This window comes from Miscanthus floridulus, chromosome 18 (genome assembly GCF_019320115.1).
Source record: "Miscanthus floridulus cultivar M001 chromosome 18, ASM1932011v1, whole genome shotgun sequence".
Taxonomy (NCBI): Eukaryota; Viridiplantae; Streptophyta; class Magnoliopsida; order Poales; family Poaceae; genus Miscanthus; species Miscanthus floridulus.
The window spans coordinates 29,828,969-29,850,970 of NC_089597.1; the positions used below are offsets into that span (position 1 = coordinate 29,828,969).

Sequence of the window (22,002 nt, forward strand, 5' to 3'; positions counted from 1 at the left end):
AAATCCTTCAAGCAATCATACCATGCTCTAGGAGCTTGTTTGAGCCCATAGAGCGCCTTGTTGAGCTTGTAGACGTGGTTGGAATACTTGGGGTCTTCAAATCCCGGTGGTTGCTCTACATACATCAACTCGGATAGAGGGCCATTGAGAAATGCACTTTTTACATCCATTTGATATAGCTTGAAATCATGATGTGCAGCATAATCAAGTATAAAATGAATTGATTCAAGACTTGCCACCGGTGCATAGGTCTCCCCAAAATCCAAGCCTTTAATTTAAGTGAACCCTTGAGCCACCAACCTTGCCTTGTTCCTTATCACCATGCCATGCTCATCTTGCTTGTTGTGGAAAACCCATTTGGTTCCAATCACATTTTGCTTGGGCCTTTCCACAAGGGACCAAACTTCATTCCAAGTGAAGTTGTTCTGCTCCTCTTGCATGGCTATCATCCAATCTAGATCATCAAGTGCATCCTCCACCCTACGAGGTTCCAAAGGAGAAACAAATGAGTAATGTTCACAAAACCTTGCTAAACGGGAACATGTCATTACCCCTCATCGAATGCTCCCCAATATGTTATCAACGGGATAATCCCATTGAATGGAATGATGAACTCTTGGATGTGGCACTTGAGTTGATCTTTGGATGGGACCATCATCTTCATCATCATGATCTTGACTGATTGGAGGATCAAAACCATGGTCTTGTGGAGGGTTGTCTTCACTTGTTTCTTAATTGTTGAGTTGAGGTCGAGCTTGCTCATCACCATTGTTAGCACCATCTTGATGTGAATGACCTTGTGCATTATTTGATCTTCCATCTTGATTATTTCTTGATGTGGAAGCTTCACCATGTTCATTGCTTGGAACATGATGAATGGTAGGATCATGATCAACATGCACAATAGTGTCTTCATCTTCATCTTGTACTTCGATGGGCTTTACTTCACCAATGGCAAGCTTCTTGATAGTTTTATGCGGAGCTTCTTCATTACCTACAATCTCAACATTGACTTGCTCCTTTTGAGAGTCATCGGTTTCATCAAAAGTCACGTCTACCGCGATTTCAATTAAACCGGTGGTTTTATTTAAAACATGATATCCATGTTCATTAGTACCATAACCAAGCATGAAACCTTCATCAACCTTTGGTGCAAACTTTGAGCTTTTGGATTTCTTATTAAGTATGAAACACTTAGATCCAAAAACTCTAAAGTAGTGCTTTTTACCAGTTAGAAGTTCATAGGCGGTCTTTTCTCTTTTCTTGTGAAGGTATAGGCGGTTGATAGCATGACAAGCCATGTTGACCGCTTCCACCCAATAATTGATTGGAGTCTTGTACTCATCCAACATTGCTCTTGCGGCTTCTATGAGAGTTTGTTTCTTTCTCTCTACAATACCATTTTGTTGTGGAGTGTATGGAACCGAAAACTCATGCTTGATTCCTTCTTCATTAAGGAACTCTTCAATGTTGGACATCAAACTCATTTTGGGCTCTCCTTGCAAACTTTTTGAAGATGCCTTGCACTTCACTCTTTTCATGCAAAAAGAATACCCAAGTGAAATGAGAATAATCATCAACAATTATGAAACCATATTTGTTACCACCAATGCTTATGTAAGCGATGGGTCCAAATATGTCCATATGAAGCAATTCCAATGGCCTTTCGGTTGTCACAACATTCTTGATGGGATATGTTCAACTTGCTTTCCCACTTGGCATGCACTACAAATTCTATCTTTCTCAAAAGAAATATTTGTTAGTCCAAGGATATGATTATCCTTTTGAAGTTTGGCCAAGTTCCTCATCCCAACATGGGCAAGACGGCGATGTCATAGCCAACTCATGCTAGATTTTGCTATTAAACAAGTCTCGGGATTTACTCTATTTGATGTGAAATCAATTAGATAGAGTCTCTCTTTTAAATGACCCGTAAATACAATAGAGGAGTCCTCCCTTCTATAGACTTCCACACCCTTATCTGTAAAGAGACAATTGTAACCCATCTCACAAAGTTGTGAAATGGACAACAAATTATATCTTGATGAATTCACAAGTAAAACATTAGAAATAGAATTATCATTTGAGATAGCAATTTTACTCAAACCGAGAACTTCTCCTTTTCCATTGTCACCAAATACAATGTTTCCACTTTGGTCATAACTAGGTAGGAATGATGTGAACATGTCCTTCTCTCTGGTCATATGATTGGTGTATCCACTATCCAACACCCAACTTATTCTGCCAGAGGAATATTCCTACAAAGACAAATCAAGCTTTGGTTTTAGGTACCTAAAAAGATTTGGGTCATAGGGGTTAATCACATAAAATTTGGGCACCCAAACACTCCTCAGAATCTCCTTCCTCTTATGGGCACTAACATACTTCACCATGATCTTGCCATCCTTGCCCAACAACACATATAATCACTAGCATAGCATCATGGGAGTGGTGCTTGTGGCTTGGGGCCCTCCACTTGCTTCGTCTTGTTTGTCTTCTCACTTGTAGGTGCAACCTTGAGAATGTAGACCTTGTTTGCCTTGCATATGAGCTCATCAAGGGTAACACCCTTGTTGAACTTCACACAAGGCACATCATTAATCATGTTCCTTCCATTGGCCTTGCCATCATACCTATTGTAGCCAATGCCTTCCTTGATTGATGGGTGCCTTGATGACTTGTATATTGTCTTGTTGGATTGCTCTTGACACTTGCACCCATTCTTCAAGATCATCTTCAACCTATGTATCTCCTTGTCTTTCTTCTCTAGCTCAACAAGGTTAGTTGCATATGCATTTACATCAATTTTATAGCATCTTTTACAACCATTACTAGTGGAGACATTAGAGTCTTCGGTTGCCTTAGGAGAAGTTGAAGTGCTATCCCAAAGAGTGATATAGTTTAACTCAAGATTATGGTATTTTTCTTCCAAGCTTATAAGGCTTTCTTGAGCTAAACTTTTTGCATTCTTGACTCTAGCTATTGTGTCATTAACCGAAGAATGTTCGTTAGTCCATTTCCCAATTAAGTCATTGGCTACAGATAATTCTACTGTTAACTTCTCAACCTTCGTTCTTTCCTTGGCGATAGATGCTTGAAGTACATGGTTTTTATCTCTCTCTTGAGTGATTATTTCACCTTGCAACTCCAAGCACCTATCCCTCTTCTCTAATTTCTTCATTAGGGTTTTTATCTTGGTGAAGACCATTTTACAAAAAAAAATTATCATGGTTGCTTCAATTTCTTCTATATTCTCATCACAACTATCATACTCATCAATAGAAGGATCGGGTGAGTCATGTACCTTCTTCCCCTTAGCCATGAGGTAAGTTGGAGTGCAGTATTCATTATCGATGAGGTTGGAGAAGAGCCTCGGTGATGAAGATAGGGAAGAGTTTTGGTGGTGAAGACGAGTCACTGAAAATCATGGTTGGTGATGAAGAGTGATGGATGGTGATGTTTGCGGCTCCTTTCTTCTTCTTCTCATCATAACTTGAATCACTATCATTTGACTACGATTCTTCACCAAGATGAGCTTCACCATTCTTCTTGCATTTGTTCTTCTTGTCATCATCCTTGTTGTACTTGTTCTTCTTCTTCTCTTTGGGACAATCGGCAATGAAGTGACCGGTTTTACCACACCCATAGCAAAACCTCTTCTTGTACCTCTTCCTTCCATCACCATAGGTCTTGTGTCTTCTTCATTTAATCTTGGAAAAACTTAGCTTGCTCAGCCATCAACTCCTTTGCAATTTGCTTGGCCATCTCGGTGGCATCGACTTTCATCTTTTTGGTGTCCGATATTGTTTCTTCTCACACGGTGAAGCGCTAAAAGAAGACCAAGCTTTGATACCAATTGAAATGATCTAACAATGCCTAGAGAGGGGGTGAACAGACGTATCTAAAAATTTACTACAAATGCTAAGTTCAAATTTGTCAGCCACTGTCAGAAGTCTCGACAGTTTGGGTTGGAACTCCTAACGTCGTCAGAAGTTCCAACACAAACTGTTAGAAGTCCCGACGTCTACGTGAACTACAAAAGCAGTGCCAAATTTAACTTTGTGGATAAATAATCTTACAACCCCACTTCCTAGTGGTAAGATGAAGATGTTGGGTCACTCCCTTGATGCTGAAATGTCTCTAAATCATAGATCGAGTCCAAACCCTAAAATGAAGCTTGGGAGATAGAGAGACAAACAAATACAAGTAATTTTGAACAAATCACAAAAACAACAAGCACACGGGACACAAGAATTTATCCCAAGGTTCGGTAACCCCACAAAGTAGTTCCTACATCCTCATTGTTGAGGTGACCACAAAGGTCAGAGACTCTTTCACCTCCTTGCCTCTCTCAAGGCAACCACAAAGGTCACTTGAGCTTTGCACTAAGAAATCAAGGGTAATACAAACTTCCCAAGGCTCTTCCACAAGATGGAAACTCTTGGGCGACACCTAGCCAGCTAGGGGCAAAGCCCCAAGAGTAATAGACGCAAATCCAACTGGCTTGATGAAGAAATCAAGTGCTCAAGCTTGCCAAAGTCCTATCACTCAAATCCTTGGGGGAATTGAAGTTAGGAGCAAAGGGGAGAGGAGAGCCTTGAATGCTTGGGAGCTATTTTGGCCGTGAGTAGGTTGCAATGAATGAGTAACAGTTAGAAGAGAGGAGAGAGCTATTTATACTCATAATAGAAATCTGACCATTCAGATCTACGTCGGAAGTTTAGACACAGATCTCGGGACTTCTGACCTCTATAGAAAACATTGTTCATAGCAAGGTCAAAGTCAGCATGAGCAAGTCAACATCGAAACTCCTGGCATACGTCGGGACTTCTGATGGTCGGGACTCCCGACATACGTCGGGACTTCTGACGAAGGTGGTCAGCTGGCCAACCAAGGGTCTAGGCGTTGGGACTCTCGACCTAAGTCAGGACTTCTAACTCACGTCGGGACTTCCGACAGCCACTATCACCGCGTAGGCTAAGTGATTAAGCATCGGGACTTCCAACCTAATTCGGGACTTCTGACACCAAAAGTCTCCAAAAAAATATTCTACGAGCTCGTCAAGTGCTAGAGTATCTCTCTTTTGATTTTATTTTCATACTTGAGCACTCTATCGTCCTCAAACCAGTTAGAATTGCACCCCTCTTTATAGTACGGCAAAACCTAAACTCAAAAAGAAAGATAAAAACTTTGAAGAGCGCTTTGAGTTCGTCCTCCTTTTCAACTTCAAGAATTGAGGGATACCATTTCATCTTAGATCAACTCTTTAATTCTTATAAGGGACTAAAGTTGTAATATATCTCATTAAGATCTCATTAGTCTCTAATTTAGATGTCATCAATATACCAAAACCCACATAGGGGGCAAATGCACTTTCAAAAGCATTGGATCATCCAAGGACCATCGTCGGTGTCCCCGTGGCGGCAAGAACAAGCCCAAGGGAGATCATGACAGCGACGGAGGATAGGTGGACAAGGCAGGCGCCGCCACCGGTGAACGCAAGGCGAACCGTGATGACACCTGCCTCGACTGCAATCACGTCGTGCACTGGACAGGGATTGCCCCCATCCTAGGCGTGATCACGAGCGTGGCGGCATGGCAAACATCGTAGAAGTAGAGGAGGCTGCTCTATTTCTCATGCATGGATTCCTAGAGCTGGACGCGAAGGGAGCAGCGGCAAGGCGCAAGCTTTGAGCTTCTACATCGAGTCCATCGTCGACCTCAACATCGAGGAGCCATGAGCCTATGTCTTCCTCAACACGGGCTTCAGCAAGGACAAGCTTGATGGCTGGTACCTCGACAGCAGCGCCACCCACCACATGACTGGCCATCATGAGCTGTTCACCGACCTCGACTGCAATGTCCAAGGCATGGTGAAGTTTGACGACGCCTCAAGGGTGGAGATTCAAGGCATTGGATCGACCGTCTTCAAGGGCAATACTGGCGAGCACTGGGTGCTTCACGACATCTACTACATCTCTGTGCTACATAATTCGATCATGAGCCTCGGCCAGCTAGATGAAGGTAGCTCAAAGGTGGAGATCAACAAGGGCGTGCTGAGGATCTAGGATCGGCATGGGTGGCTTCTGGTTAGGGTCCGGCATGGCGCCAACTGCCTCTACGTCCTCTACCTTGAGATGGCTCTTCCGCTCTACCTCACCGCATGCAAAGATGATGAGGCGTGGCGCTGGCACAAACGCTATGGCCACCTCAACTTTGACGCGCTACACAAGCTTGGCAAGGAGGACATGGTGTGTGGACTACCGGTGATCAAGCACATTAGGTAGTTCTATGACACCTACGTCATCACCAAGCAAAGGAGGGCCCCTTTCCTAGCTAAAGCCTAGTACCGCACACTGGGGCTACTCAAGCTTGTCCACAGTGACCTTTGCGAGCCTATGACACCGGCGACTCCTGGCAATAGGTGCTACTTCCTATTGCTGGTGGACGATGCCACTCGATACATGTGGGTGGCCCTCCTAACGACCAAGGACGCTACTACGAACGCCATCAAGCACCTACAAGCAATGGTAGAGAAGGGGAGTGTACGCAAGCTCCGAGTGCTACGCACCGATAACGGCCGAGAATTCACCGCCGTGGAGTTCGCCGTCCACTCTGTGGATGAAGGCATCCAGCGCCACTTCACTACCCCTTACATGCCACAGCAGAAACAGAGTCGTGGAGAGGAATCAGACGATGGTGGCCATGGCGCGGGCATTGCTGAAGCCGCGTGGCATGCCAGCCAAGTACCAGGGGGAGGCGGTGGTGACTGCAGTTCATCTGCTGAACCGATCACCGATGAAGAGCTTGCAAGGTAAGACCCCGTACGAGGCCTAGCATGGAAGGCCACCGGTGGTCGCTCACCTATGCACGTTCGGCTGCCTCGTCTTCACGAAGGAGCTGAACCAAGTGAAGAAGCTCGATGATCATAGCCGGCCCAAGGTCTTCATCGGGTATGCCGAGGGTGCCAAGGCATACCGCGTCCTCGACCCAGAGTCCCAGCGCATGCGTGTGACGCGCGACGTCGTCTTCGATGAAGGACAAGGCTAGGACTGGACCAAGGCGGGAGAGAGCTCGGCATCAGCGGTGAAAGAGTTCATCGTCGACTACGTATGGTCTGGAGGAGCTAGGGGAGCACAAGGTGCATCTTCATCGACGACCGAGGCATCAACACCGCCGACGACGTCCCTAGCTCCACCACGCTCACCATCACCAGCTCTGAGGGAGCTCAAGAGTGCGACGGCAACAGCTGGCACTCCACCTGTGCCCCAGCCGGCTTCACCAATGGTGCCATCGATTGTGGCATCACCTGCCTCCCCCACTGCTACACTGCCACCCACCGATCAACCTCCGATCAAGTACACCATGCCGCTGGAGGATGATGAGGACCATCTGGACGCATTCTACGACGATGAACCTCTTCGCTATCGCATGGTTACCAACATCATCGGTGACGGGACTCCACCAGGGCCGACACCATGACTCTTCGCCCAGCTACACCTGATGCACGCCGGTGAGCCAACCACCTATGCTGAGGCGCAAGGCGATCCAGCTTGGCAAGCGGTGATGAAGCAGGAGCTCTAGTCTATGGAGAAGAACAAGACCTGGGAGCTTGTTGATAAGCCTGCTAATCATTGCCCGATCACCCTAAAATGGGTCTTCAAGCTAAAGAAAAATGATAAGGGGCGGTGACCAAGCATAAGGCACGGCTGGTGGCATGCGACTTTGTCCAGCAAGAAGGCATCGACTACGACGTCACGTTTGCTCTGGTGGCACACATGGAGTCGGTCCGTGTCTTCCTCGCGCTGGCAGCCCAAGAAGGATGGCGGGTGCACCACATGGTCGTGAAGTCTGCATTCCTCAATGGTGACCTCAAGGAAGAGGTGTACGTGCGTCAGTCGCCTGGCTTCGTCGTCGATGGAGAAGAAGACAAGGTGTACCGCCTACGCAAGGCTCTCAATGGCCTACGGCAGGAACCGTGCGCCTAGAATGCGAAGTTGGATGCCATGCTCAAGGCTATGGGCTTTCAACAGAGCGCGCACGAGGCGGCGGTGTACTAGCGGGGCAGCGGGCGCATTGTCGTGCTCGTCGGCGTCTACGTCAACAATCTGATCATCACCGGCGCCGAGGAAGAAGAGGTGGAGAAGTTCAAGGCGTAGATGAAGGAGAAGTTCGACATGAGCGACCTTGGCCTTCTCTGCTTCTACCTTGGCGTTGAGGTGCGCCAGGATGCCAGCGGCATCACCCTCAGTCAGGCTCACTACGCCAAGCAGATCCTCGAGCTCGGCGAGATGGCTGGCTGCAACCTAGCTCACACGCCAATGGAGGAGAAGCTTAGGTTCAGCCGTCACAGCATGGCGGAGGAGGTGGACTCCACGCACTACCGGCGGCTTGTCGGCAGCCTCTGGTATCTGGTGCACACCCGGCCGGACTTGGCGTTCGCGGTCGAGTACGTGAGTCGGTTCATGGAGCGGCCCATGGTGGAGCACCTACAGGCCGTGAAGCGCGTTCTCCGTTACGTGGCTGAGACCCTGGACTATGGTCTGCACTACAAGAGGGCTCCCGGCACGGCGCACTTCGTCGGCTACTGCGACAGTGACCTCGCCGGCAACATCGATACAAGCAAGAGCACCAGTGGAACTATGTTCTTCCTTGATGATTGCTTGGTCAACTGGCAGTCCATCAAGCAGAAGGTTGTGGCGTTGTTAAGCTACGAGGCAGAGTACATCGCCGCCACCACTACAGCAACACAAGCTCTGTGGCTGTCAGGGTTGCTCAGGGAGCTTCTTGGCAAAAAGGTTGATGTGATGGAGTTGAAGGTGGACAGCAAGTCTGTTCTAGCTCTGGCCAAGAATCCGATCTTCCATGACAGGAGCAAGCACATTCGGATCAAGTACGACTTCATCAGAGACTGCTTGGAGGACGGGAGCATTAAGGCCAACCACATCGCCACTACTGATCAGCTGGCAGACATATTCACCAAGTCGCCGGGCAAGGCCAAGTTCATGGAGATGAGGAGGATTGGGCTGAAGCAGATCACTCAGCACTAGGCTTAGGGGGAGATGGATAGTTAAGCCTAGTTGCTTGTATCTTACTTTCCTGTCTAAGGAGTTTCGGGTATCTTAGCACCCAAGTTAGGCATCTGTTTTATGCAGCAGAATATGCTAGAGTAGGTAAAGCCACTTTGCTATATAAGCAGTGGCAGACCATATTGTATTCTAAGTCATTGCAATTTCAGATTCAATCCAAGCGGCCTATGGGCTTTACCAAATCTGAGATCTACTTGTGTTCTTGGGCAACATTATTCATCAGATCACCTCTAGTTTTTAGTAAGCTTAAAAAGGTTGAAACGCCCCTTCGCCTTGACGACGCTTTATGAACTTTCAGATTATCGTCAGACCTGTACACCGTTGATGATTCTCTTCCTTTCATCCTCAATATATTTGTGGCCAACTTCTTCAGCTTACTCGGCACTCTGGTTGTTTTGTCTTATTCACAGGTAAATTATGTAAACAATAGTTTAGGGCCAGCCTTGTACTTCAGAAAAGAGACTAAACCATGTTTCTTGTATTTCATGAATGTTTGGTCTGAAGGTTTCCTTCTTACTCATCTTACTTCCACTCTGGCTTATCTATAGGAAGCTGCTGGTACCAATTTCACTCATTTATTTCTGTATTGATGCATTAACTGAGCCCTTTAGACTATATAAAATCCATACTTTAATACAGCAGTGTGTAACAGTTAATCCTCTTTTTCTCTTAGTTAACACAGTGCATCACGGTATATATCTAGGCTGTACCTTATGGAGAAAGAAACTAATGCTATGTACAGTTCTATTACAGGTCTACATCACGTGAAGTACGGCGACTTGATAGCGTTGCTCGTTCACAAATCTATTCATCTTTCAGAGACACTTGATGGTTCATCAACAATAAGAGCTTTCCAGAATGAAGTAAGCATTCTAGTTGCATTTAGACAAATTCAGAAGGATGTTAAAACATCAAAACTTTCCTTTTGAACTCAAAAGCATCACATATCAAAGGCCCTAGTGCTAGTGCTTGTGTGGTTTGTTCAAGATACTGACAGTACACTACACAGGGGTTCTTCTTGGAAAGATTCATCCAACATGTGACACTATATCAGAAAACATCCTACTCTGAGCTCATTGCTAGTTTGTGGCTCTCGTTGAGACTCCAGGTACTTTTTTTTTTTTGTCCTGCTATAATAAAATCATCATGTACGTGGAATTAGTTACTTTTATCCATCAGTGAGGCCTATAATCAGGCACTGCAGTGACGAGCAAACTGTCCAGTTGTTGGCAGGTTTTATCATTCTGTTTATCGGCATGATGGCCACTATCAGCTTCCATAGCAGTTCTCTTGTCAACTTTGCAACACCTGGACTGGTAGGTTTTATTGGACACAACACAATTGCTGACCTTGTACTTACGCATTTCCATCTCGATGGAAATTGTAAATGTTCAAAGTACTAGATATTAATCATATTAAAAAATCTACTGCAGGTGGGCCTGGCTTTATCATATGCAGCACCTGTAGTATCGTTGCTGAATGGCTTCTTAACCACCTTTACAGAGACAGAAAAGGAAATGATCTCCGTGGAAAGGGTTGATGAGGTAACCCGAAGAATCACTTTTATCCTTATTCATCAAGCATCTCTCGAGCTTTAATAGTTTGATGATGATTGCAGTACATTGGCATACCTCAAGAAGAACTCCAGGGATCAGAACCTCCACCGAGAAGCTGGCCAATGGATGGGAAGATTGAGTTTGAACATGTAACACTGAAGTACAAGGCAGAGCTACCCCCTGCTTTAAGTGACGTTTCGTTCCTTATTGCATCAGGCATGCAGGTACGTGCTTCCAAGACTTCCACTGAGTCATTTTGATTTGTGAAGCTATCCTGAAATCTGCTCTGGCTTTTAGGTTGGAATAATAGGAAGGACTGGAGCAGGCAAATCAAGTATACTGAATGCACTTTTCCGCTTAGTTCCAATTTGCAATGGCCGCATCTTAGTAGATGGCATTGATTTGGCTAAAGTTGCCATCCGAGAACTACGTGGACATTTTGCAGTAGTTCCACAGAGCCCCTTTTTGTTTGATGGGTCTTTGAGGTAACTACTGAGTGCTCTTTTTCACAGTTTTCAGGCTGGCTTTTCACTGTTTTCATTTCATGCCGACTATTATCATGCTTGCACTGATTAGGGAATAAACAAAAATCAATGTTCAATATTCAATATTTAATCGTGAATATACATGATAGGGAAAACCTGGATCCTTTCAATACAACAACAGATCTCAGGATATGGGAAGTTCTTGAAAACTGCCATATGAAGGGAGAGGTAGAATCAATAGGTGGACTTGACATCCATGTGAAAGAAAGCGGTGCATCTTTTTCAGTAGGGCAGCGACAGCTCCTATGCCTTGCCTGTGCCATCCTAAAATCGTCCAAGGTACGGGCTACCATATCATTACAGTATTGCTTATAGCAGATACACAACTGTGCAAAAGCCTAATCAAACCCATTTGGTCAATTCTATCAGTTTTCATGTGAGTTATAAATCTCTGTCAGAGATGATCAAATAAGTGATGCATGTAACTGTAAGTGATTCTGCAGGTGCTTTGTCTAGATGAATGCACAGCCAATGTTGACAACCAAACAGCCTTCCTGTTGCAAAATACTATTTCTGCTGAATGCAAAGGCATGACTGTTCTCACCATAGCACACCGTATTTCAACAGTGATGAAGATGGACAATATTCTAGTTCTTGATCAAGGAAAACTGGTAAGTTGTGCTACTAGGATCGACATTTTGAAGGACCATTGCAAAAACCAAAGAGGAATATGGGAATGAACTCAGAACATATGTACCAAAATAACATTTCACAAGAATGATATATCATAACAATACAAATGGGAATGCCACATTTGTTGAAAATTACTGTTAAAAACACTACATAAATAAAAACAGGTCTTAAACCAAGTGACAAACAAAAATGGATCAACGTTTTAATTCCTATGGTAAATGACAGACCTCCAGGTCATGAGTATGCTTTTGTTCAAATGCCTTATTATCCAATTAATGTAGGATAGTATCTAACTCTATACCGCTCCACTTTAGGTTGAAGAAGGAAACCCAGAAGCCCTTATGAATCACAGACTCTCAAGATTCGCTCAGTATGCCAAGGCATCTCAGATGTGATTATGGGAGCATGGTTTCCTACTATGTTATGCTAGGCCTTTTTACCTTTTTAGAGTTAGAACTTACTTCCTAGACATCAGACAATATTTACTTACCACCGACCAATGAGCTTGTAAGAACAGCTCCAATATGGCTAACAGAGGCTCTGACCCTCTATTCGAATCATTGAATATATGATGATCATCTAGCTGTTAAAATTCCATGCTCTGGTACTAACAGGGAAATGGATCACAGAACTTGTTTCTAAACAAGTGCTGTTCATGAAAACCTTACTTCATTGATTGCTTTTCAGTTCTCGCTGTTTTGTTTTGGTAAGGGGTAGCTATTTTCAATTCTAGCAGCATGGTACTTGATTGCTCACTGCAAGTGAGGCACCGCCAGGATGGATTGACATACAAAGCACTAAGCTGCCTCGAATTGATCTCAGCTGGCAATGAGGGAAAATGCAGGTGGTTACTAACCATCTGCAGTTTCATTCATAAGCAAAACTGAACGTGGTAGCAAAGCAACCCTGATTAACTGCACAGATCCCACAATAGCAGATCTTTATGGAATGAATTAGTCCAGATTGTCAGATTGGACACACGAAATAGTTTACAGACGGCCATAGGACGGATTTAGTCTACTAACCCAACACAGAGATGCACACAGCAGAGGCACGGACCAGACCACCACGGGGACCTGGGGGATCCGTCCATCGGTCAGGCGACGTAGACGTAGTCGTCGTCGTCGGGGTCGCGGTGGCGGTGGGGGTCGACGGAGCAGATGACGTAGACGGCGTAGAGGACGCCGGGGAGGTAGCCGAGGATGGTGAGCACCACGCTGATCCAGAACTCCAACTGCCCGGACCCGGAAAGCCAAACGGGCTGTTAGCGCAGAGCAAGGAGGGAAAGGGATCAGGAAGAGGAGGGAGGGGGGCTCACGGAGCAGCAGCCGTGGCGGAGGCAGACACCGAGGGGCGGGAGGAGGACCGAGCACAGCAGCTCCAGGCACCGGCAGCAGCACGAGCACAGGCCCATCTCCTCCTCCTGCGGCCGGCCACGCGCGTGCAGTTGCTGATTGATGGCGTCTTGGCCTCCGATCCTGGCGCGCTGCCCTGCTCGCTTGCTTCGGGAACTGGAAGGTGGGATTCACGGCAGCCGAGCGCGGACCGGGGAACGAGGTTTTTTTCTTTTCTTTTTCTTCCCCCCTCTTCGAGCGGAAGGAACTGAACTCGGCCAATCACCACGGGCGGCACGACGCGGTCTCGCGCAAGCTGAGGGCGTGATTGGATATTTTTGGCTGATCGGATCGGATGCCTGAACTAGTTACTGGGCCTGGCCGGTCAGGGGCAGAGTGACTAAGGGCCTTTTTTTTTTTTTACACGGCTTATATCGGCTTCGGCTTTATCTATTTTACGTAAATCAAGGTACTGTAGCGTGAAGTCATTTTGTAAGTCAGGATTAAAATGAACTGAAAACAAAAAAAACTAATTTTTCTGGTTTCATCGACTTTGGCTTCACCGATAAAGCCGTTTTGAATGAGCCGTTCCAAAAGGACTTAACTAGTTCTCGGCATATGCCTCATTTTGTGAAAAAAAAAAAAGCTGAGGGCGTGATTGGATATTTTTGGCTGATCGGATCGGATGCCTGAACTAGCTACTGGGCCTGGCCGGTCAGGGGCGCGAGACAAGCTGAGGGCGTGATTGGATATTTTTGGCTGATCGGATCGGATGCCTGAACTAGTTACTGGGCCTGGCCGGTCAGGGGCAGAGTGACTAACTGACGCCTCATTTCGCGCGTCCAGGCGAGGGCCTGCGACGCTCGGACATGCCTGCGCCTTCGTGCGCCGCCACCCAGACGTCGCCTGCTCCGCGCGCCCGCGCGTGGTCCGCTCGCGCGCGTCGTCTCCGGGTGAACACCGGATCTACTTTTTAAATATCAACATATAAAATAAGACATAAAATACTTAAAACATATGTGTCTGAAATATTTGTAAAAACATATTAAAACCATTAAAAATATATACAACATTTAGATAAAACACTTACAACATACATGTGAAACATATACAACGTCAAGATAAACACACTAGATACGTCTGAAAAAATAGATAAAACATTGGAAACAGACGCTTGCAACGTACGTATACAAACCATTGCAACATATGCAACATCCCAATCTACATTTACAACATACGTATAAAACACTTGCACATACCTCTGAAACATTTGGAACATATTTGTAACACGCGTTGCTCAGTGCAACATGGCACGGGCGGCGCGGTGAACTGACATAATGGAGGCGACCGCAACAGCAGATGACGGCACCCGACACGATGGAGGCGGACACGACAGCAGATGGCGACACCCGACGAGGTGGAGGCGCTCACGATAGTTGAATGGAGGTGCCCCGCGACACTAGAGTCAGCCACAGCAGGCCTACTTGGGCGCTGTAGCTCGAGGATGGCGATGAGGAAGAACAGGGCTGACGTGGCCGAAGAGCTTGGCGACGAAGACGATGGAGTGGCCCTACGCCTAGGCGCCGTCGATCTAGTACAGCGCACGGGGTGAATCTACGCGGGCAGGAGCGAGCGACACGTGTCTGTATGAAACACTTGCAACCAGTGACGGACCTAGCACTAGGGCCACTAGGGCTATGGCCCTAGTCTTAGTCCTTAATTACAGTGGACAAAACACTATTTTTTTATAGCCAAGCACAAATATCAATGATCTCTAATGTAATGGCCCTAGTCTTGGGTAAATCCTAGGTCCACCCCTGCCTGCAACATACCTCTAAAACATCCAGAACATACGTTTGCAACACGCGTTGTTCAGCGCAACATGGCACGGGCGGCGCAGTGAACTGACACGGTGGAGGCGGCCGCAACAGCAGATGACGCCACTTGACGCGGTGGAGGCGACCACGACAGTAGCTGGTGGCACCTGATGAGGTAGAGGCGGCCGCAATAGTCGGATGGAACCACCCACCACGGTGGAGTCAGACGCAGCAGGCCTACCTGAGCGCTACAGCTCAAGGACGACAGTAAGAAAGAACAAGGCCAACGCAAACGAAGAGCTTGGCGACGAAGACGGTGCCGTCGATCCACTACAGCGCGCAGGGCAAATCTACGCGTGTGAGGGTGCGCAACGTAGGTGGGAGCGAGCGGCGCGTGTCCGTATGAAACACTTACAACATACCTCCAAAAAATCTAAAACATACGTTTGTAACACGCGTTGTTCAGCGCAACATGGCGCGGGCGGCGCGGCGAACTGACACGGTGGAGGCGGTCGTGACAGCAGATGGCAGCACCCGGCGATGTGGAGCCGGTCATGATAGTCGGATGGAGACGCCCCGCCATGGTGGAGTCCGTAGCAGGCCTACTTGGGCGCTGTGACTCGAGGACGGCGGTGAGGAAGGATAGGGCCGATGCGGCCGATGAGCTTGGGTGGAGTGGCCCTACGCCTCAGCTCCTGAAAGGTCCTAATGGCTAGAGGGGGGTGAATAGCCTATTAAAAATTTCTACAACAACACTAAGAAAAATGTTTAGTCAATAAGATGGCGAAGCGAATTTTGCGCTAGCACTATACTTGGGGTTACAAACCACCTACCCAATTCTATTTTCTATGATCTCTAGATCTCACAATAAAGCTATATCACTAATATACACCTAGGTGATCAACCTAGTGAGAGTAATACAATTAAATGATACACTATCTAGTCTTAACTACCACTAGCTCTATCCAAGTGAATGTATAATGAAATACAAGAAAGTGGTAGAGAGGTATACCGTCGTGGCAAGTGACCAATGAGTGAATACCAATAAATACCAAGGAGACAATCAAGACACGATGATTTTTCCTTCGAGGTTCACTTGCTTGCCGGCAAGCTAGTCCCCGTTGTGGCGATTTACTCACTTTGAGGTTCACGCGCTAATTGGCATCACACGCCAAACCCTCAATAGGGTGCCGCACAACCAATATAAGATAAGGATCACACAAGCCACGGGCAATTTACTAGAGTACCTTTTGGCTCTCCATCGGGGAAAGGTCAAGAACCACTCACCATCACCACAATCAGAGCCGGAGACAATCACCAACCTTCGCTCGATGATCCTCGCAGCTCCCAAGCTATTTAGGTGGTGGTAACCACCAAGAGTAACAAGCCAAAACCCGCAGTGAAACACGAATATCAAGTTCCTATAGATGCAAACGCTCAAGCAATGCACTTAGATTCTCTCCCAATCTCACAAAGATGAAGATGAGTGGGAGGGCTTTGGCTAAAGCTCACAAGGTTGCTATGTCAATGCCAATGACCAAGAAAGTGAGCTAAAACCGGCCAAACGATATTTATAGACACCCCAAACAATAGAGTTGTTGGCTCAATTATTAGGCTGACTGCGGGACGACCAAACGCACAGGTCGTGTGCACCGGACGCGTCCGGTGTAGTGACCGGACACGTCCGGTCGCAGCTTGACTGCCACGTGTCCCTTTCAAATAGTTTAGCCATTGGCACCCAACGGCTAGCTCTGTGCACAGTAATACTACGTGATCGGACACGCTATTAGAAAATGATCGGTCCCGGGAGACACAGCGTCAAGTCAAGTCCAGAGAGCTCCTAGAGCCGCTCTGGGACGACCGGACGCGTCCGATCACACCGAACCGGATGCTCCCAGCGTCCGATGAATTATTGCGCTGAAAACCCGAGATTTGTTAGTTCACACTGCAAACCTGCATCAGGCTATATCACTTTTACCTAACACTAAACAGTAACTCGTCAGCGTCAGGTCACTCCACTAAGCCAGAGTCCGAACACTTTCACTTAGTCGCTCACCTCGGGTCCAAATATCGGACACGTCCGGTCCTGATTCCGGACATGTCTGGACACTTCTGTCTGACTACCCCAAGACTAGATAAAATATCGGACGCGTCCGGTCCCAATTTCGAACGTGTCCAGTCACTCTGTGACCAGCGCGACTAACTCCTTTTCAACTCTATCTTCTTTACCCTTGATCAAATGTGCCAACCACCAAGTGTATCACCTTATGCACATGTGTTAGCATATTTTCAAAAATATTTTCAAGGGTGTTAGCACACCACTAGATCCTAAATGCATATGCAATAAGTTAGAGCATCTAGTAGCACTTTGATAACCGCATTTCGATACGAGTTTCACTCCTCTTAATAGTACGGCTATCGATCCTAAATGTGATCACACTCACTAAGTGGCTCGATCACCAAAACAAAAAAGCTCCTATCAAATTTCACATTTGCCTTGAGTTTTTTTGTTTTTCTCTTTCTTCTTTTCCAAGTCCAAGCATTTGATCATCACCATGCCATCACCATCATCATGATTTTCACCATTGCTTCATCACTTGGAGTAGTGTTACCTATCTCATAATCACTTTGATAAACTAGGTTAGCACTTAGGGTTTCATCAATTCACCAAAACCAAACTAGAGCTTTCAGCGCCGTCGATCCACTACAGCGGCGCAGAGCGAATTGGCGTGGGCGAGGGCGCATGATGCGGGCGGGAGCGAGTGGCGCTGGCGGAATGAGGCTGCGTGACGCGGGCCAGAGCGAGCGGCGCTTGCGGAGCGAGGCTGTAGCGAGCGGTGCTTGCGGAGCGAGGCAAGCAGAGCTTTTGTCTGTGTGGATGGTTTGATGCGTTCGATGAGAACGGGGCATCCGAACGCCCTAAACATAGCATTTTCCTTCGTTTCCACAGGCACAGCCGCACAAGGGGGCGCTTACGCTATGGCCGAACTGCTAAGCATGTTCATCTTTCTTCTTATTTATATTTATCATGTGCGTGCGTGTCGATAGAATATCGTCGACAGTCCTACGAGGGGTGTCCCACGAAGATAGATTGATCGGCAGAGGTGCGCGTAATCAAGAACAAGAAGGCAATAGAGACACAAGAGTTGGACAGGTTCAGGGCCGTCGGTGCGACGTAATACCCTACTCCTATGGCCTGTTGGATTGTATTGACTGTTGTACGATGTTGCGTGTGATCAGATGCCTTAGGCTAGGCCTAGGATCTGTATGGGGATGTCGACTACGGAACCCCTGCCCCTCTTTATATGCTCTAAAGGGGTAGGGTTATAAGGAAAGTATCTTATTTGATATTATACAATGTCTTATTGTAGCCTTGCGGTGCACGCCTTGATCTTGTGGGCTGGACCATCTCTGATGGTGCGGCCCATGTCTTGTCTTATAGATACCGGGTGTCATATCCCCCACAGTGCGCCCAACCGAACATCGGCTGAGTCTAGCCAGGACATGTGTGCGCTTCTGTTCAAACAAGGCTCTTTTACATGAGCTTAGCTAGGTTAGTGAGACCCTGGTTCTGCTCATAATCAAACCAATCACGCCCTAACATTTTCGCTTGTTTGCAACTAGTAGCAGCTCACAGTTATGGAGGTGTCTTGGGCTGCTCAAGTAGTGAAGATGGGTTACAGGAGGCAAGTAGGGGATGACAGGCAGGTAAGACTTTGAGAAGACAATTGGCTGGGCTTGATCAGCCTTGTCATCTTTTGAGATGTGTATACCTTTGCTAATGAACAACATGCATGTGCTGGAGCTGAACATTTAATCCATTATGTGATGGGTAAACACAGATAAACATCTCGAGTTCTCGAATATGCACTAATGTACTAACCTTCTATCAGTCATCCAGGCTATAAGCTTTTTATTTTAAATACCAACACATAAACAAGAGAAACATAACGCCAAGGAACATATAAGACCCATTCCAATTTTGCACTTTATGAGCTAAATATAACATGTGTAAACCACTGAAATTTTATGCAGCCATATGTCACATATAATACCTAGAATAATTTTCCTGAATGGCTGCGCCAGGATTTACTTCAAATGTTGCCATTGAAAGTGAGCTGCTATCCCGACAGTGGTCACCGCAACTTGTAGTATAATCACATCGGATGGACGCATACCAACAAGGCAACAATGCAAGAATTTTGATGCCACACCTCCCATAGGTATTCTCCAGGTCTTCTATGAACCTTGAGCCGTGCATCAATCATGCTAAGCGCTTATGTGAATTGGGTGGCTCCTCGGCGTCAATTCATCGTAAATCTTCAAGCAGATCTAGCCAGCCTTCTCAAATAAAACCAACCATGCATTTGATTTTGGATGACCATGACCACCAGAATAATACAGTACAAGGCAATATGTCAAACATTTTTAATCATCAGAACCCTTGTCGAGGACAGGTTGGCTGTTTTGATGAGGCTGGGAAATCCAGTGCAGCCCATCGAGCAATTCTGAGTACATCCTCTGATCCAATGCCCCTCGCTTCCTCCCTTTGAGTTCCTCTAGCACCTCAAATGCCTCCTCTGTCCGTCCAGCCCGACACAGCTCCTCCAGCAATGTCCTGTAGGTGATCATATCTGGCTTCCTCCTGCAATCCAACATATCCAGTAGCACCCGCCTTGATTCCTCAAACCTCCATTCCAATGCCAATGCCGACACGGCGATCATGTACACGCCTCCAGATGGCACAAATCCCTTATCCCTCATCTCTGCATAATACTCCATCCCCTTGTCCGACCTGCCCTTCTGATACATGGCCTTGACAATATAGCCATACGTGAACTCGTTGGGTTCACAGCCATACAGCGGCATTTCACGGAACACCTTGAGCGCCTCGTCTATCTCCACACACCGTGCGTAGGCCTTGATGATGAGGTTGAGCAGGAAGGTGTCCGGAACTACGCCGGAGGCCTTCATCTGGCGGGAGAGGGACCGGACGGCATGGAGGTAAACCATCGACGCCGGTGGGCGGCGCACGCGGCGGACGACAGCGGTGAGGAGGAGCGTGTAGGTCTCGACGTCCGGGCGGCATCCTGCGGCGGCGGGCATGGCACGCATTTTGTTGAACATGTCGAAGGCGAGCGGGAACAGGCTGCGGCGCGCGCAGCAGAAGCGGAGGCATGCGTTGAAGAGCCGGAGGTCGGGCGCGCAGGCCCCAGCGAAGACGTCGTGGACGAGGGCCTCGGCTGCGGCGGGGCGGCGGCCGGACGAGGCGGCGGTGAGCGCGGCGAGGTAGGATTCGGGCACGTGTCGGAACCCCGGGCGCAGCGCGGCCCAGCGAAAGAGCGCGAGCGCGAGGTCCGGGTCCTCCTCGGCGGTGATCGCCGCGGCGAGATCGGACGCGGTAAAGCCCGGGCGCAGCCGCGTGACCCACGCCGCGAACTGCTCGTCCGGGGGAGTGCGGACGGGGGACGGCGCGGGGGTGGATGGGATATGGGTCGGGAGGGAGAGGGTGTGTGGAGGAAGTGGTTCTGAGAAGGCGGGTATGGAGGAGGATGAGGTCATGGCGGCGGGCGAGGCGGCGCGCCGCGGCGGCGGCGGCGGTGGCGGCGAGCAGCGCCATGGTGGGGTGGGCTTCGTCTGAACCGCGTTGGGTTCACTGGACTCAACGAGGAGATAGGCAGCCAGCCGGCGACGGTGACGGTCACGTGGGCCGAGACAACCAGGGGCTTGCGGAGGCCCAGCTTTGGTGATAGTTGGGCGAGACCTCGTGACTATTGCGGCGACATGCTGCCACCTCACGTGGGCCGCCGAGCCTAATGCTCGCTCCCCCGGGCGGCCACACCAAGGGCCCGCAGATTCTAAAAAAAAAAGAGTAGACTTGTGAGCGTGTGACGCGGTTCAGCCTGACAAAAGGAAGAAAAAAAAATCCTTTAGTACTAAGACAGAAGGCAAATTATCCTAAATTTTACTCAATTTATGAAAAATATTAACACTTATAAAACCAAATAGGTGTACTATGACAATATGCTCTTTGAAAAATCTAATAGTATCAATTTGCTATTATAGTATTGATAGTTGTCTTTAATAATTTAACCAAATTTAAATAATTTGGCTTATAATGGCAGGCACACTTAGAATACGCTTGAACTTGCATGCTCTGATACGCTTTCTTGTAAATAAAGCGAGGGGAACCTTTTTTTTTTATAGGGCGAGGGGAACCTTTTCTCTGTAAGGTCTTGTTTAGTTGGACGAAATTTGGGAATTTGGCTACTGTAGCACTTTCGTTTTTATTGGCAATTAGTATTCAATCATGGACTAATTAGGCTTCAAAACGTTCGTCTCGCGATTTTCCAACCAAACTGTGCAATTAGTTTTTTTCAGTCTATATTTAATGCTCCATGCACGTATCGCAAGATTCGATGTGATGGATACTGTAGCACTTTTTGGGAAAACTTTTTGAAACTAAACAAGGCCTTAAAAAAAGGTTTGGCTTAGAACAACACTAGAGGATCAAATCTTTTGAACGAAGTTGGTATTTTTTTAGAATAAATAAAAAACCGCGTAAGTTCCTACTGATTATTAGGGCCTTTCCATGAGATAGTTGTAGCTTGAATGATTTACAAGTCACTTAAAGTGTACTCTAAAGCTAGCTTATTCAATGGTGTACATATAAGCTTGTATGTTGTTGTTATTAATAAGGGTATATCTTCAAATTCCCTACTCCTCACCTCCCTTAGTTCAAATTATAAGTATTTTTTTGTTTGGTTCTAAATCAACCATCTATAACTTTAATCATGTTTATAAAACAATATAATATCTATAGATTTCTTAATAACTTTTAATAAAAGTTTTATTAAATTCTTTATGAACTATTGTCTTGATAACGACCCCAATATTGTTCAAATTTATAGAAATTTGACTGCAAGATAAAAATAAAAAACCTATAATTTAGAATGGAGTAATAGTTCAGGCCCTGTTTGTCTTCCCGTACATCCCATGTCAACTAGAGCAAGTATAAAAGATGAGCT

The 22,002-nt window shown here is 47.0% G+C and overlaps 1 protein-coding gene and 2 pseudogenes across 1 annotated transcript; 1 reads left to right on the forward strand and 2 right to left on the reverse strand.

The window, feature by feature from the left end:
* The window catches only part of LOC136520016 (ABC transporter C family member 13-like), a 119,015-nt pseudogene extending 106,797 nt beyond the window's left edge, over window positions 1–12,218 (forward strand).
* A 520-nt stretch (window positions 12,219–12,738) lies between these two features.
* On the reverse strand, window positions 12,739–13,457 carry LOC136520019 (hydrophobic protein RCI2A-like). The gene is made up of 2 exons (XM_066513421.1): window positions 13,142–13,457; window positions 12,739–13,057 (listed from the first exon to the last, which is right to left on the reverse strand). The coding sequence occupies exons 1-2, from the start codon at window positions 13,235–13,237 to the stop codon at window positions 12,920–12,922; spliced, it is 234 nt and encodes a 77-aa protein (XP_066369518.1). The 5' UTR covers window positions 13,238–13,457; the 3' UTR covers window positions 12,739–12,919.
* A 5,324-nt stretch (window positions 13,458–18,781) lies between these two features.
* Window positions 18,782–20,606, reverse strand: LOC136520017 (pentatricopeptide repeat-containing protein At3g25210, mitochondrial-like; annotated as a pseudogene).
* Between the last annotated feature and the right edge of the window lie 1,396 nt (window positions 20,607–22,002).